The sequence below is a fragment of the Erigeron canadensis genome, chromosome 5 (genome assembly GCF_010389155.1).
Source record: "Erigeron canadensis isolate Cc75 chromosome 5, C_canadensis_v1, whole genome shotgun sequence".
Classification (NCBI taxonomy): domain Eukaryota; kingdom Viridiplantae; phylum Streptophyta; class Magnoliopsida; order Asterales; family Asteraceae; genus Erigeron; species Erigeron canadensis.
The window spans coordinates 28,745,593-28,763,847 of record NC_057765.1 but is presented as its reverse complement, the minus strand read 5'-3'; the positions used below and the strand labels follow the sequence as shown (position 1 = coordinate 28,763,847).

Below are 18,255 nucleotides of genomic sequence, written 5' to 3'. Positions count from 1 at the left end.
TATGTTGAATATTTTTAAAACAGGTCTGTTTCTAACTAATTACACTAATTTTTAGTAAAAAGAGACATATTCATGAGAAATTCAATGAAAAACAGCTAATTAAAATTAAAAAAAACACTGATATATAAATTTACAAAATCAAATCCCATGAGTTTCTCTTTGGAATTTGAAAGACACACCACACACTTTTGTTATAATTTTGTAAATTTAGTATTTTTATTAAGTGTTGAGTCAACTTAATCTCCATTTTTGTTGCCGAGTCACACTACTCCATCTCACGACTTTGTTTCTCTCTCTCTTTTTTCTATATAATATCATATACTAATATAACAAAAAATTTATATCCATCAAGCAAGTAGACTCTTCATTGAACCACAACCCATTAGCCATTATTTAGTGTGTAATAGTCTTAAGACCTAAACGGCCGGCGGCAGGAAGAATCACTTGAGATCATATCGTTAGCCACCGCGAAATGGAAGCCGATGGTGGCAGCGGTGGAATACAATTTCCTGTCATGGATTTCTTTAAGGACAATAAAGATGATCACTTAGATAATAATAATAATAATAATAATGATCTTGATCACTCTAAGTTCAATGATGATACCACCCATGATCACATTCATCATGATATTAATGTAAGATTTTTGTATCTATATCTAATATATGTCTATATATGAACTATGTGCATTCTAAGCAATGTTACTAGTGTATATAATAGCAATATACTTCCATTTTTGCTTTGGTTTTGGTTTTGTTTTAGGTTTAAAAATTATTTATAAATTTAGGCTATATATGTTACAAATTTTATAGTCATTAACATGTATAGAAGAAAGGGTGATGATTGGTACACTTTTTTTTTATTTAATCTTATATACCACTAAATGTATATATTAGGATGTTGTATTGTAAAATACTGTGAAATATTTGGTGGTGAACGATTAAAAAGATGGTGTGTACAGATCATCTTCCCACATGAAAGTATATATAGTTTTTAAATTGGACCAAAGACAGAAATATATTGCTATTTTATGACATGTACCGTACAAATCTTTAATGAGTATAACTAACAACAAGTCCTGTAATTCTGTGTTGATCTTGACATGCATACAGTCCAATAATCACAGAACAAGGGGACTATATATGTAGAGGTAAAAAGTATAGTTAGTATAGAGGAATAATTATTATTCATCTTTATATCTTCTCAATTCTGGTTTTGCTAATTGAGTTCTATTGTTATCTATACATACATATAGACTGGCTTGCATCTTCTTACTCGGAACACAGTCAGCGAACAACCGGTTTTGGATGATGGAATGTCTCTGGAAAAACAAGCTAAAGATAAGGTATATTAATTAGCTAGAGTACATAAATTATGGTCTAATTTATTAACAAATTAATGAGGGACTTCAAAATTTGACATTCAATCTGAGGATTTGTTAATTTATTTTTAGTTGGAAGATGAATTAGAAAGGATGAACATCGAGAATCAACATTTGAACAGCGAGAATCAACAATTGAAACAAGAGTTGCACCTTATGAAGATGAAATTACAAAAACAAGAAGATCCTAATGAAGATCATCATCGTAAAGCTAGCAACAACGAAGGAGGAGGAGATCTCACGATGATGCCACGACCGTTTATGGATCTAGGTTTACCAGCCTTGGAAGATGAGAATTCACGGTCTTCGTCTGAGGGAATAAAGAGCCATGATCATGAACTTGGGCCCATCAATGTTATGGATGGTAGAGATCAACGAGAGATCCCGGAACAGGTTTTGCCTTGTCCTAATAAGGTACCAAGGTTGGATGTTTTGAAAAAGGATGAGAATGGAAGTATTGATCAAGCTACAGAAGCAACTATTCGAAAAGCCAGAGTTTCTGTTCGAGCCAGATCAGAAGCTGCAATGGTACGTGTGTATATATATATAGTTGTCACGTTTTGTTTAAGTTTCGTAATGATGAGAAGAACTTGTAATGTTAACTAGCTGGGAAGGAAAATAAAATTAAGAACTTCGTAAATATATTCATAGCTATAGAAGTCTTGGGTTTCATCTCAGACATTCATGTTCCAGACATTCTTGTACTTTAGGAGTAGGTTAAAGAAAACCTTTGTTCATTGACATATATTTTGGTACTTTATACAATAACAACACACCAACTCTGTAAGTTTACCTCAAGGTTTTTATGTATGTTATAACACTTCATGATCAACTCGATCTAACTATAACTTTCATACATATGGTTATGTATTTGCCATGGAATATAAACATGACACTGAACTGGAATATATATGAAATCAAAATCAAATCTCGTTTCTTGTTTATTTGATAACTTTGCTTCTACAGATCACAGACGGGTGTCAATGGAGAAAGTATGGGCAGAAAATGGCAAAAGGAAATCCTTGTCCTCGAGCCTATTATAAGTGCACCATGTCTACAGGTTGCCCCGTTAGGAAACAAGTAAGCTTTATTGTTTTTATTCTTTTTGTTTTAGCAGTGAACTATCCTAAACTACATGAAGAACTAGGATGCAACCAGAACTTCTAAAAATACCCCCTTTTAATCCACCCCCTTGTGAGGGATCTCTTCTCAAAAGTAAAAGAGAGTTGAAATGGTATAATCTCAATATATAGCGAACAGAAGTTATACTAGTTAAACATGTTGAATAACGGGTCAAACGGGCTAGGATTTGATTAACTATTAGATGATTTTTAATCTTCTTACGAAATCTATGTATATATTTGAATTTAAAACATGCACATGATCAGAAATTTAAACTTATTTGAGTAATGCATTTGTTTGAATAGGTACAAAGATGCGCCGAAGACAGAACAATCCTGATCACAACCTATGAAGGCAACCACAATCACCCGTTGCCACCAGCCGCGATGGCTATGTCCTCAACCACTTCTTCCGCAGCCAGAATGCTACTCTCGGGCTCAATGCCAAGTGCAGACGGCATCATAAACTCGAATTACTTAGCAACAACTCTCCTTCCTTGCTCCACAAACATGGCAACTATTTCAGCTTCCGCGCCATTTCCTACTGTCACTTTAGACCTCACTCAATCTCTCGACACACCACCCGGTCAACAACATAACTTCACTGGTCAAAACGCCGCATTACTTCCTCAAATAATCGGTCAGGGCTTATATAACCAATCAAAATTTTCTGGGCTTCATTTATCTCAACAAGAACCTTCACGTGTCGCTTTTGCTGACACTGTCAATGCCCTCACTACTAACCCAAACTTTACGGCTGCGTTGGCTGTCGCGATATCCTCCATTATCGGCGGTGGTGGTGTTGATGGTGGTTCTCAGCCAAATTCTGCCTCGAATACCAACAACAATAGTAGTGTCACTGCCAGGAATGATACTGAGAACAACTTCTCTTTTAGAGGAAATTAATTAATAATTAAATTATTAATTATTTCATTATTTATGTTATTGACATTTACAATTTTGTTTTTTTTTCAGTTTTCCCCTTCTTTCTGACGCTATTTTATGAAGAAAGTTGGGTACATGATAGGATTAGTACTATTTCAATATCATGGATTTTGAATAATGTAACGTTTTTCTTTTAGCAACTTATACCAAAAAAGAGAGAAGTAATTTTCATGTTGTTTGTGATTTCTTTTCCCCTGTTGAATAATTATGTTAGTTAAAGTTAATGCATTTATTTTTAGTTTTCTCGGCATATATGAGTCTTTCTTTTCTAACTTTGAACGTAAGTATTTTTGTTTGTATAAAATAATATCTAATGAAAATTATATCAATGAAAAGTTCATTTAAGGCTCAATTTATTCTTATATTTTACATCAATTATTGTATAACACATGAAACAATTTACGGTCAAAGTTGCGAAAGTAAGACTTTAAAAGTCAAAATAGAACATTTAATTTGGGAAGAAGACTATTATTTAGTTATTATTAGGTGGAAAAACCTGATTTTATTATTGGTTTTTATGTTATTTCAGTACGATAATTGTAAATTAACAGTACGATAAATAACGACCATATGGAATAAACTACGTACATAATACTTAGAGAATCTTGCTCGAGTACTACTAGCTTGACTGATCGATACCATCGCCTTGTCGTTTTGAAACACCACAATATGCCTTTACTGCATACTTTTGTATGCCTTGACCTCCAGTAACAGAAAGTTTGACAAACTCTCCGTAATCAAAAGGCTTGAAGAGCAACGGATGTTCATTATCGACCATGTCATCGATTGCTTTAATTATGAGATTCCCTGGTCTTGGCAATTCGAAAAATGCTAAGGTATACCGAGCCATGTAGTTTTCTCTCATAATCACCCTATGAAGTGGCACATGCAATCGCCCGTTCAACCATACCTGCTCGCATATGCATATATAAATCATCAAATCAACACGCAATCTGAGTACTTCTTCAAATATTTGTATAAATTTAATTTGTTAAAAGTAACAAGTTTTTTTTTTCTTTTTTGAATGACAAATTTACTTATTTATAAGTTAGCACATATTGTTTTTTTGAATTATACGAAAATTATGTTTATAAAGTAATTAAACCGATCGAGTTTTGTAATGAAGGGATCTTTGATGATTATATACAAGAGGACTTACGTTTATAGTCTCTCCGGTCATGACAATAAATGTATTTGGAGAAAGCTTAACTTTTAGCCATTCGTCATCATCTTTTGTTTGAATCTCTAATCCTTCGACTTCATTTTGATGTAGTATCGTCATTATACCAGGATCCGCATGGCTGTGCAAGCCAAGATTCGCTTCATTTGGTTCTGGCACTCGGTATTTATTGAACTTAAGCACATAACTTGCTAGTTCATTGTGTTCATCCAAATACTTTTCCAAATCCAAGCTCTCAAAAACTATCTTCCTTGTCATTGTAGTCAATTCCCAAAGCTTCTCCACATATAGATGGATGTCATTGCTGCAGTACAAACAACGCATGAATTGATTGAACAAATGATTAATTGAGAAATAAAACGGTCGTAAGTTAGATTTGTAACAAATTAATGAATCGAAGTAAACTAATTAATTGTCGTGCCTAAAGAATTTCTAATAGTAAAATTAAATGAGTAACACCCGATACAGTCTTCAATTCCATGGGAGGTTCTATCTAAATTACAAAAAAATCTTCAGCCTTGCAAGACATGATGATAAAACCTTTGACAGATCTCCAGAGGCAAGCTCAGTGCATAAAACATTTATTGTATATGATCAAGCTAATTAAAGAGTATCAATAAGAAAACTTAATTGACTAAATCTTAATTACCTAATTTGAGGGTTGCCTTGAGGAGGCCACATGAGATTAGTGAAATTTACAACTTTTTCAGCGACATGTGGATCCTGGATACCCATGCTTTCGTATAGTGGAAGTAGCGGCGAGTTCCCCATATACCCAATAAACGTTCCATTCGAGACGTTTTTATACTTGGTTTCTAAAGGAAGATTGAAAAGGTGCTTCGCGGCACCATATACAGACTTTTGAAGCTCAGGTGTTATTCCATCTATAGATGCTTGGAAACAACCATACTTTTGAAGGGCTTCAAGAACTTGAGTTTTAATCGAATCATAGACACGATTACTATCAAGTAACTTGCGGTTATTTAGAAGTGAAAAATCGATCTTAGGAAGCTGAATATAATCTTCTGATGATGATGAACCCATTAATTTCGGTTTCGATTAAGTTGTTTAATTTTGGCATAATGACTAATTATGTCCTGTTAATTTATAGTTCAAGTTTATCACTAGCTAGCCGACTTAGTTGGATAAGTTAATTTGGTTATAACAAAACAAAAGATTTAAAATGACTGCAACACAGAATCAACAACTAACTTGCTGTGTATGGCAACAGCTTGAGAGTTATAAAATTAATCCTATGGACTTTGGATTCGACGCGTGAATATATCTTATACGAATTGAAATATTGAATACAAAAAAAGATTTGTAAGTTTGGGAATATATTCAGAAAGGATAATCCACAATTTGAGATTAGTTGGTTAGAACAATGTACGTCCTTAATCAAGGAACAACATTATATGCCTTGTGGAATTCACCGTTGTTAACCCATTTGTTCATAACTTCATACTAGACAAATGCCCGTAAGATGCGACGCCAAAACGGCGGCGGCGGTGGTTGTGGTAGCGGTGGTAGTGGTAGTGGCACCGGCGGTGTAAATATTACTCTAATAATAATTGATGTTAAAGTGGCCGGTAGTGTAGTTATTTTCATAGTTGGATGTATGTGGTAAATAACTTCATTAAGAGTATTATAGGTATATTGGTTAGAGATACTTAAATAAATGAATAAAGAAGAGGGATAGTTTAGATATATGAAAGGAATAAATGCTTTATAAGGTAATGTAACTAGTGTATATGTACATATCAATCAGTGGCGGACCCAAGATTCCAAAGGACCCGTAGCACAATTTATCGAACATAATATATGCTATTATAGTTATAAAACAAAAGATTAAGAATAACAGTTTGTCTCATGGAAGTTGTCCTCTACGGTCTTGCATATGATATTGTGCAATCACATTCTTAATTGGAATATTTTCAAGTATCTCCCTTTCTATACCACAAATCAGACAACTATTCATAAACTTATCACCCATTCGATTATGCAAATCTGACTTCACAAGCTTCATTACCGAAAAACATCTTTTAACAGCTGCTGTTGCCACGGGCAAAACTAAAGTTAGCTTCAATAACCGATAAACCAAAGGAAAAGAACCATGTTTTTTTTGCTTCCACCAGCACACGAGCAAGGTCAGTTATTCCCTTTAAGTTAGCAAATCTAGCATCTTGTTGCAAAGTGTGATAATAGATCATGAGTTGACCAGGAAGATTTTTTCTATTTGTATCATCAAAATCATTTGGATACATCTCACTAAGCTTCACTAACTTTGACGTGTCAAACATAGAAAAATTATCACATGGACTCAAAGAGGCCATATTTGCCAACAATTTGGTGTTTTCTTCACTAAAACGGTCACTAAACTCTAGAATTTGCATATCCAAAACTGTGTAACATCAAAATGATGTCGATTGGTAATCTTAGTTGTTTGGTTATAATTAAATTAATGGGTATTTATTTCCACCTCTTTTTTCCTAAAGATGTATAAAAGTATAATTGTTTTTTTGTTAGACCGGTATCCTATTTTTTTTAAACCCGTAGCACCGATACATAATATAAAAAATTTTAAAATTTTTTACAATTCACGGACGAAACGGACCCGTAGCCCCGGCTACCCCTCGGATGTTTGTAGGTCCGCCTCTAATAGGGCTAATTGCATGGAAAGTCTTTTTACTTTGACACTTTTGTTATTGTGAGGCTCGTACAAAAAAATTGTTATTGAAGGGAAGAAAAACGGCTAAAACATCTTTAGTGGGACTATGACCTACTTTTGATTATGTGGACTCTAATTAACCGGTTGTATCCTAGTTTATTCCACCTGGACGACATAACATTTAATTTAATATTAATTAGAAATATTTTCTTTGGTTGTTTGTTCCCTTTTTCTTTAGATCGTAAAATCACGATTTCACGCCACCACCACCTCTAAAAGCCTCAACACATATTTTTTGTTCTTTTCTTTCTAATATCTCTTGCACCTCTCGCCATTAAATAACCTCATATTAGTTTTATTAGGATTTCAATTTTCATACTTCATGATTTTTTAGATTTAGGATATAACAAATGAATGATAATAAAAATTCGATGCGGATGATGATTGCATGTGAACAACTACTATGATTTGGGTGGTGGTGGTGGTGGCTATGGCGGCAGTTTGTAGCATATTATAAGGGGTGGCTTATTTCCGGCGAAGGCGATATGAATAAATTTTTTGTTTATTCACAAAGCAAAATTAGGCGTGAGAGATGGTGGAGGTGGGATGATGTGTGAGGCCTGGCAACGGTGGTCTGTAATGATCAGATGAGATTCCTGGTAGGGGTGAGCCGGAAGTGATGACCGGAAATATGTTTATTTTGTTTTGTTTTGTATTTTAGCGTATGAATTTGGCATTGCTTATTGGGATGTGGGGATTCAATTAGGTGTACCAGTAAAGGGATTGCAATATAAAGAATTTCGGGAAAGCAAAGTGATTGGAGTTTAGGCCAAATGGGTGGGGGGATTTTTGGAGTCTCATACTTTATTACATGTTCATTAGCTCCAAGCAATGTGATTTCGCATGATTTAAGAACTACTCCATAGAGTTTTGTCAATGAATTTGCGGAGTTAGGTGAAAAAGGTGTTGATTTAAGTATTATTAGGCAAAAGGTTGCGATGTTGCCAGAATATGTATTGCCGGAGAAGATGATGTTGTCGGAAAATGTATTGCCGGAGAAGATGATGTTGTCGGAAAAAATGGTGTTAGGTTACCTGTATGGAGGAGTGATGACTAGACGGTTTACATGAAGTACACATCATTAGTTTCATCTATTTAAATTATCTAAAATTAAATAGACATTGAAAAGTGACTGGCTACCTGTACGGAGCCCCACTAAAGATGTTTTTAACCGTTTTCCTTCTCTCGAATAGCAATTTTTTTTGTTTGAGCCTTACAGAAACAAAAGTGCCAAAGTTGTAGTACTTTCCAAGCAATTAGCCCTAATATAAAACCACCATTTAATATGTAATAACTTAAAATTGAGATTGTCATGCGAGAAAACAAAATTGATCATCCGCATTTTCTCTACCATTTTTCAATTCTAGTAACCGGATTCATTGAAGACCCTGCAAATTTCGTTTTCGGTTCCACGATCCAACTCGCGATACGATTCACGTATTGATTCGCGAACCAAAAACAAAAAACACCAAACTGGTAGAGGGCGGTGAATTGGGTTTGGTTAATTGTGTTTGGGTTCAAAGATTTTTGGTTTAATTAGATTGAACTTTGCAATTATCAAATAAATATATTAAATGCATGTCTAAAGAGATGAGTAAATTATTAAGACAAAAGGTTGAGTAATTATTAAGTATGATTTTAAATTTTTAATAACTTGCAATTTGTTTTTTGAAATATTGAAAATCTTTAAACTTGGTAGTATTATAATATCCGAATCTATTAATGTATTTTTAAAATTGGGTTCACCGAATCGAAATGAAACGAAGCGAACCGAACTGAGTCTACCCCTCCGAACCAGATTCATGGGATCTCACGAATTGCGATCCCGAATCACGAACCCGAACGGAGCGAATCGTAAATCAGGTGACTATGAATTTTCCTAGAAAAATCTTAACATAATCTAACTAATACCTAATGTCATTTTACATTAGTTATGGGTCCTAACCTACACACTGTACCCCCAACTTCCTAACAGCTAATGTGTGCTGCTTGAAAACGAGATATATACTCACTGAAGTATGAGTCCGGCCAACATATAGCAAAAATAAAATTGAATAAACACTACTCCTTTGTGTATGTTTTTTTTTTATTTTAAAGGCTACAACGGCTAAATGGCTAACATCCCTTACGCGGATGCGTCACGCCGGTTCGACTCCCGATAATGCCCTAAAGGGCTTGCTCTCTATGTGTTAAGTGGGTATAGCATTGCGAAGATCGCTTTACCACATTTGTATGTGGCAAGATTCAAACCTGAAACCCCCAAGAGGAAACCACTTAAAAATTCATTTTTTAAATGTCCATAAACACATATATTTAATCTCCAATGTTAACTTTTAACTTAAGATAGAATAATAGTATACTGGAGTAGAAAGTCTCATAGAAGCTACATATTGGAAAAAAGAAAAAAAGTCTCACATAAATTTTGGGGTTTGAATATTTCGATTGGTAAGGTCTTAGAATTTGCGGAAATCCATCATGATTTGAATCTCATTTCTTACATTTGTAGGATTGAATTATTATGGGGTTTTCGAGAGTCATGAGTTTCATCCCAGACATGCGTGATTCGAGCTCCGCATACTGCTCAATTGGATATCACTGTGATGCCTCGAATGCTAACTATTAATTAACTACTAATTCGTTGTTCTACTTTGAGCATTTTGTTCACACTAATATTTAAACTCGAGACCTTTAAGTCTCCGATTCCCTCATGTATTAGTCGAAATATATATTTTTTTGAATGGATATATAGGTTTTTCCCAGAACGAGTTTCTTTTATGATTGGAGTTAAGCATATGAAGAATTATGTCGTTGAACCCAAAATTACCGTTAAAAATCAGTAAATATAAATGTTAAAAGTGAAATAAGAACATAATATAAATTTACCTGTAACATCCTAAATAACTTAAGTGTGAAAATCAACATCATTACCAAAATGTTTACTTTTATAGTCTTAATTTGTGGCTTATAACATACGCCGTATGTTTTTTTTTCCCAAAAAAGCTACAAAGGATATAGAAAATTATCATCCTATTATATAACTTTTACTTTAGAAATTACAAATTAAATCTGAGACTTGAATTAAAATAATAAATCCTCACTATGAAAAGAATACCATAATCGAAAGAGAAAAAGCCTTGGAAGCTATTGTGGTATTTTTTTATTTTATTTTTTTGAACATAGCTATTGTGGTTATTTTTTTTTTTTTAATATTGCTATTGTGGTGATTGACTGATTGGTAAGGAAACAAACCATTTAAAAGTGAGAAAAACAACATAAAGTGGTAAAGAGAATGGTGAAAAAAACTTGAACAAAGTTAGGGAAGGAGGGTTTAACATAGAAAAAATAACATAGTTAATATCAATCTTTAAATTTTTGAAAGTTATGCATTGGGTGTAAGAACTAGGTTCATGATGAACTATCACTAGTCAAGACTAAAAAGATTACAAAAACAATGTTGAAATTATTACTTTTTAAGGGTTAAAATAGTCTAATCATCAACATCAATATAAAATTTTGACGCATAAGATATTATATGTAACCCTGTTGGTATCAAAATTTCTTTTCATAATTGATAATAAAAATTGCAATTAACTTACATCATTATCATCATATTTATATTCACAGAAACGCTTTATATATATATATATGGAAAAATTAAACTAGAGACCTTATGGTGTGTAAGTTACAAAAAACACGAGTCCCTAATGGTCCATATATATATATATAGGGGTGAGTTATTTTAGGAACTTCTTATTTTAGGGACTATTAGGGACTCGTGTTTTTTGTAACTTACACATGTGTAAGTTAACTTACACATGATTTTCCAGCAGACCCGTCACCGGAAAATCATGGTGGTGGTCGGAGATGATCATGGTGGTGGTCGAAGATGATCATGGTGGTGGTCGAAGATGATCATGGTGGTGGTCGAAGATGATCATGGTGGTGTGTAAGTTACAAAAACACGAGTCCCTAATGGTCCCTAAAATAACTTTTCCTAAGATGAGAATATAAGGTTGTTAGCTTCCTAAGCTTAGGTATAGAACAATCGTATATTGTTTTTTTAACCACTAACCGTTCAAGGTTTTAAAAGTATAGACCTAATATAAGGGATAAAGGCATGAGAGTGTAACCAACTATGACCAAAAGGCTATGTAATGTACCTCATCTACTCGACTTGCTATCTAGTGTAACCAACTATGTTTTTTGGGTTATGCAATGTAAGCAACCTGCTACAATAAGTTTCCATCTGGTTATATGAATGTATCTATATCATCATCATCCTTACTAAAATCGCCGGAAAAACTAAAATCGCGATAACTTTGTTGTTTCTTCGAATTAAGACTTGAAACTACCACCAATGGACTTAAATTTTGACCCCGCACAAAACCTGACCAAAATTTTTCGAATCAAACACTTGCTGGAAAAAATGGTGATTGGTCGGAAAAATTAAAATCGCGATAACTTTGTTGTTTCTTCGAATTAAGACTTGAAACTACCATCAATCGACTCAAAATTTGATCCTGCACAAACCCTGACCAAAAGTTTTTGAATCCAACACTCGGCGAAAAAAATGATGATTCGCCGGAAAAAATGGTGTTTTGTTCTATAGTATTTTGCTTGTTTCGAGGGTTTTCTCTTGGGAACCATTGATGGATGATCCATATTCGTTGGATAAATCAGGGACGGAGTACAATCAGGTAGTATAGCAAAATTAAAACTAGCCTGACTTTGTTCTATTTGAGTTCCGTTTCATTAATATCTCGTTTGAACTTGCTATTACATATTCATGCTCATATTCTTCCAGAAGAGTTGTTTACTTGCTTTAGGTGACATTTTTTTAATAAAAAAGAAATAAAAATCAAAGTGGTAACCGGTAACTTGATGACTAACCGGTTGCTTATATTGCATAACCCAAAAAACATAGTTGGTTACACTAGATAGCAAGTCGAGTAGATTGATACATTACATAGCCTTTTGGTCATAGTTGGTTACATTACCATGCCTTTATTAAAAATAAAAAAAAATGGGGAGCACAAAATGGATACACAACCAAACTTGCGTGTCCGCCTCAAAAAGAATAAAAATTACCAACAACAAACTTTGAGTGTGTACTCAATAGCAATAATAAAACAAACAAAAACTGCAATAAAACAGCAGTTATTAAATTCATTTAAATTTCAATTTTTAATTTAATTCGGTCATCAAAAAGCGGTGCTTTTTACTTACTTGTTCCACGACTCACAATCCCATTTTTCCTCACTTCTCACGCCACCTTCCTTCTCTCTGATCATCTCACAGGCAAGTTTCTTCACTTGTTTTTCTCTCTTAATTTCTGTATCTATCTGTATCAATATCTAAAATCTATTACAAATAATCGCTTTTTACATATCTTCTGTATCTATATTTTCAATTCAATTGATTTAGGAATTGTGTTGCTTACGTCACTCCGATCACTTAAGTTTTAGTTTGATCATTTTTTAGGTATATTCACGAATAATTACTGCATGTTAATTTAGGTTATTAATTGTAGTGAATTTTTCAGTAATTAGGTTTCATTTTTTATTTATTTTTCTTAATTTGTTGGAATACTGGAATTTATGATACTAATTTTTACATTTTTTTTTTTGCTTGATCATGATTAGTTTTAATGTATTGTAATAATTATATTTTTAGTTTGATAGCTTACACATATTTAGGAGTTTTAATTGATTAAATCATATGATTTTTTTAAACAAAAAGTTATTGATGCTAACGTTATCTGATCGAATGGAATTCGTACCATCTATAAATGAGTTTTTTCTACTCTTTGTGTGTTCGTAAATAGAGTGACTAGGAAATTAGTGTTTATGCTCCTTTTGGAGATTCATGTGATATGGAAAAAAATTTTATTTTACGGAAATCATTAAGAAGTCGCCTAAACTCTCAAGGAAAATGCTGCTAAGTCACTAAGCATTTTTTGTGTTTAATAAAGTCACTCGACTAATTTAAAACTATGAATCTTACTTGCGGAACCACGTTTTCATCTGCGGATTTGTTCTGGTTTTGTGTCTTGTTTTGAATCATGTTATATATTTTTCTGGTACGACGGAGTTTTATTATGAGGTTTTGTTTCCAGCTTTTTGTACCGATTTTGTATTTACTGTATAACTTTGGACAAGAAAAATGTGACTGATCGACTTTATTGAATATAGAAATTGTCGATTGAATAATAAACCGCATTTTTTTATTGGAACTTTATGTGACTTTTTCAACGATTTCCCTTTTTCTTGAAATCAACTTACAGTTGACCAACTACAATCAAAGGATAAAGTGAGAGAGTACTACTTTGAGGCTTTAAGGATTTTTAATTATAGTTCAGTTATAGTATTTTGCATGAAGATGCTATTGCAATTGTTTTGTTATTTGGCCTCACATTTTACACTTATAGAAGTTGTTTATATATATATATTTTTTTGTTACAGTGTTCAACATGGGTGCCACAATCAAAACGACCTTGCTTGCGTTGTTTGTGTTGTTTGTTTTATCACCTACCGCATTTTCGGCTACTAATGGTGGGTTGCTTCGAGTTGGACTTAAAAAGAGGAAGGCAGAACTTAAACAAGTTACTGAAAATGGTTTGTCCATGGAAGGAACTGCTAGAACTTTTGGCTCGCATGGAGCTCTCCAGAATTCAGAAGGTGATGTTATTGCTCTAAAGAATTACATGGATGCTCAGTATTTCGGTGAGATTGGTATTGGAACTCCAGCTCAGAAATTCACTGTGATTTTTGATACCGGAAGTTCAAACCTGTGGGTGCCTTCTTCAAAGTGCTATTTTTCAGTGAGTTTTTCATTGCCATGTGTTGTAGCTTCCTAATTAGGATTTCACTTATCAGTTGAAGGGTAGTTTCTGTTTGTGCTCACAAGTCTTCATTATTAATGCAGGTAGCTTGCCTTTTTCACTCAAAGTTTAAGGGGAGCCGTTCAAGTACCTACAAGAAAAATGGTATGGTCTCTTGTCATAATCTTCCAAGTTCTTTGCTATTTTTATCACCTTTTTAATTATTTTTTGAACCCTGTATAACTTTACAAATGCCTTGTTTATCTTGTTCCCCTCCAATCATCACCCATCTATATGCCTTGTTATATGTTTTAATAAATATACAGTAGCAAGCCAAATCGTGGTTTCTGCGTTACTTTATTTCATCATAGGTTTATGAGTATCTTCATCTATGTTTGCGTATAACGATGGAAATACTCAAATAAGGAAATGAGTTCGTTTGGTGAGTGATATCTGCGACAGAGGAGGATACACAAATGAATTTAGTAGGCGCTAGGCATTATCCCCACAATAGAATTTCAGGAATGCAAGAATATTGAAATGTTCTGGATTAGCTTGACCATGTAGCCATAGCCCATTAACTTCACTCGCTCTTTGAGTTCCCTGATTTACTTTTTTTTATTAACACGGTTACTAATGTTTAATTGTCTTCATATTCATTTAAGGGACATCTGCTGCAATCCAATATGGAACTGGATCAATCTCTGGATTTTTTAGCCAAGACTCTGTCCAACTCGGTGACCTTGTTGTTAAAAAGCAGGTACATATTGCCTATTCTGGTTTCTAAATGTATTGAGTGCGAGATTGCTATTGACTCTCATGCATGTGATGTTTCACTTTGTACAGGATTTTATAGAGGCAACCAAAGAACCTGGCATCACTTTCTTGGCAGCCAAGTTTGACGGTATACTCGGCCTTGGATATCAGGCGATCTCTGTTGGGAAAGCTGTACCTGTCTGGTAACTCGCTCATCTCGTTGAACTAAGGCTTCTTTCTCTTTTTCATTCTTTGTTGGCAACATGTGGTTCTTGTTTGTCGTATACAGTCACTTTTTGTTTGTTTTAAATTGACTTCCTAATTGTTGTATACACTTACCATTTTAGGTACAACATGGTTGATCAAGGTCTGGTTAAAGAACCCGTGTTCTCCTTTTGGTTTAATCGCCATGCAGATGAGGAAGAAGGGGGTGAACTTGTGTTTGGTGGAGTTGATCCTAATCATTTTAAGGGCAAGCACACATACGTTCCTGTGACCCAAAAAGGCTATTGGCAGGTGAGTTATTATGATTTCCTCTGTGCATATTGTTCCGCATCTTGTGTAATTATCCATCATTGATTGGCCGCTGAGTATTGTTTTTCTTGTCCTTAGTTTGAGATGGGTGATGTTCTTATTGGAGATAAAACTACCGGTAATCACATGGTGTTTCAGTTTTGCCTTTTTAACTTGGATAACATGTGAATTTATCACCGAATGATAGTTAAGAATTATGAACTTCGTTGGATCTGAGATCATGGTTTTCATTTCAGGATTTTGCGCTGATGGTTGTGCAGCAATTGCCGACAGTGGTACCTCTTTATTGGCAGGTCCAACGGTACGGCAAAAAATGCTATATTTTACGTTTAGGCGAAGATGAGGCCTTATTGTTTATTAAGGTCTTCATTAATTGATAACAGTCCCTATGTTGAGATATACAAGTGGAGCATAAATCCTTCTTCAGTATTTATCTGTTCTTATTCTTCGTTTCTGCTATCTAGCCAACCTGAACTGATATCGCCTGAAATTTTTCAAACTCTTGTAGGCTATCGTTACTGAAATCAATCATGCAATCGGTGCCGCCGGGGTAATGAGCCAGCAATGCAAAACGCTGGTTGATCAGTATGGAAAGGCTATAATTGATATGCTATTGTCTGAGGTAACTGTTTTCCTTCCCTATCCATCTCTGATAGCTGTTTCTTGGGCTTTTACAGCTTTGGAAATTGGTTGAGAGTTCAATTATTCATTTCTCCATCAGTCTGACAATAATTTTCTTTTGATATTCTATAGGCTCAACCTGATAAAATATGTTCTCAAATGAACTTGTGCACTTTCAATGGTGCTCGTGATGTGAGGTCAGTCCCAGATAGCACATTTGTGTCAACTTCTACTATTCTTATATGTCACCCGATTATGATCATAATCCATTTTGGCTATATAAATGAAATAAGATCATTTTATTTATGTCATAGTGTTAGTGATATACAATGTAAACAATTCAACAAAATGGATTATAGGTGAAACCTTATTGTTGGCAGGTAGTATAAATGGTTATATTGAATATCAAGTAATATCAGTATTGGCTAACCGTTAATTTTGACAGTCCATTAATCGAGAGTGTGGTTGACAAGAATAATGGGAAGTCTTCTGGTGGCTTCAAGGATGAAATGTGTACTTTCTGCGAGATGGCTGTTGTTTGGATGCGCAACCAAATCAAAAGAAATCAGACTGAAGATGACATAATTAACTATGTGGACCAGGTAAAACTGAATCTAGCATCAAGAAATTAAACAGAAATATTTTGTAGATTGACCAGGATTTAGTTTTGGCTATAATTTTTATATTTACATAAATGCAGCTGTGTGAACGCATACCCAGTCCAATGGGAGAATCAGCTGTTGGATGCAACAGTCTTTCCTCCTTACCGAATATCTCCTTCACCATTGGTGCTAAAACTTTTGAGCTCACCCCTGAACAGGTGATAATAATAGTCCTTGTCTTCTTGAGCATTTTTATTGTAGAAATAGCCTTTTCTAGGCTATTTAGTGATGGTGGAAATAGTTTCATTATGAATGGGTCGGCTGGGTTATTTTTTTTTTATCTAACATGAATACATAGTTTGCTTCAAAGGAACAAGGAAGGGCGGAAGGTTGCCAAAAGCGTATTTTTAATGCATAAAACCTTCTAAAATAATTTTGCCAAAAGTGTAATTGAATATTGAAATTTTATGTCTTTTATAATCATGTAAGACACTAATTATTGATAAAATATGTCAAATAATAGTTTTGGTCCACCAAGCTAATCCGACTAACCCATTCCGATCCATACCAAAAAAACCCATTTAGATACGTTCCTGTTGAAAATTAATATTCTTGGAATCCAACTATGATTGATCAGTACGTGCTCAAAATTGGTGAGGGAGAAGCTGCACAATGCATCAGTGGATTTACTGCTATGGATGTTGCCCCTCCTCGTGGACCTCTATGGTACTTTATCTTCTCCAGTTTTTCAAAACACATTCCATTTTGGTGTTCGGAATAGCGTTGTACATATTTTACGGGGTTCAACTGCTTCAGATTTTGTCTTTAGAGATTAATATTGTGGGTTTTTATTGTTGTTGCAGGATCTTGGGAGATGTTTTTATGGGTCAATACCATACGGTGTTTGATTATGGTCAATCACGAGTTGGATTTGCTGAAGCAGCTTAAAAGAAAATATTCTGACCTTTCGTGACTCTTTTCTGTAAATATCTTACCGAGAAAGTGTTCAAATAATGTCTGATGTGTTTTCGTTACCCTAAGATTTCGATGGTTATTCGTAAGAGTTGTGGTTGCTTGTGTTAGGAACTGATGTTTATTTACCTGATACTGTTCTGTCATGCTTGCATTTTGTTTTATGATCTTGTTATGTGGCCCAACTTTACCTGTTCTTTCTGTCACTTTTATGTAGTTTGTAGGATCTCTATCAAAACGTAATACGGCAGTATTTTGTTTCTAGTTCTAAAGTTATGTTGTATGTGGAAATCTTCTAGCTACTTTCTAGGACAATTATTCAGAAATATGTAGAAGTCATAAGACGTTGAATAAATCGGCACAGGCTATAGATTCTAAGCTTGTGATGGAATTTGGAGATTATGTGCAGTAAGCCAGTAAGTGACTTCTGGGGTGAGTCAAACAAGTTTTGGGCTTTACTTGAATATTTAATATACAATTGGTATGGAATATACTGGGTTTTCATATCATCCCAATTCTTTCCAAACCGATTGGCTTTTCATTGCGTTTCAGATCTCTCAAACGTCAAACTCTGAAACCTTTTTCTTGTCTCAGC

The 18,255-nt window shown here is 34.1% G+C and overlaps 3 protein-coding genes across 3 annotated transcripts; 2 read left to right on the top strand and 1 right to left on the bottom strand.

Annotated features, from left to right (window-relative positions):
• The first annotated feature begins 472 nt into the window (after positions 1-472).
• Positions 473-3,408, top strand: LOC122601504 (probable WRKY transcription factor 31). The gene is made up of 5 exons (XM_043774260.1): positions 473-637; positions 1,256-1,345; positions 1,454-1,909; positions 2,348-2,461; positions 2,809-3,408. Exons 1-5 carry the CDS (start codon positions 473-475, stop codon positions 3,406-3,408), a joined length of 1,425 nt encoding a protein of 474 aa, XP_043630195.1.
• Positions 3,409-4,066: 658 nt separating this feature from the next.
• Positions 4,067-5,671, bottom strand: LOC122601503 (probable 2-oxoglutarate-dependent dioxygenase AOP1). The gene is made up of 3 exons (XM_043774259.1): positions 5,277-5,671; positions 4,607-4,931; positions 4,067-4,357 (listed from the first exon to the last, which is right to left on the bottom strand). Exons 1-3 carry the CDS (start codon positions 5,669-5,671, stop codon positions 4,067-4,069), a joined length of 1,011 nt encoding a protein of 336 aa, XP_043630194.1.
• A 6,882-nt stretch (positions 5,672-12,553) lies between these two features.
• On the top strand, positions 12,554-17,845 carry LOC122599176 (cyprosin-like). The gene is made up of 14 exons (XM_043771634.1): positions 12,554-12,653; positions 13,817-14,175; positions 14,280-14,340; positions 14,841-14,935; positions 15,022-15,134; positions 15,279-15,447; positions 15,544-15,583; positions 15,702-15,766; positions 15,974-16,087; positions 16,219-16,283; positions 16,532-16,688; positions 16,787-16,906; positions 17,326-17,414; positions 17,552-17,845. Exons 2-14 carry the CDS (start codon positions 13,825-13,827, stop codon positions 17,634-17,636), a joined length of 1,524 nt encoding a protein of 507 aa, XP_043627569.1. The 5' UTR covers positions 12,554-12,653; positions 13,817-13,824; the 3' UTR covers positions 17,637-17,845.
• Positions 17,846-18,255: the final 410 nt, after the last annotated feature.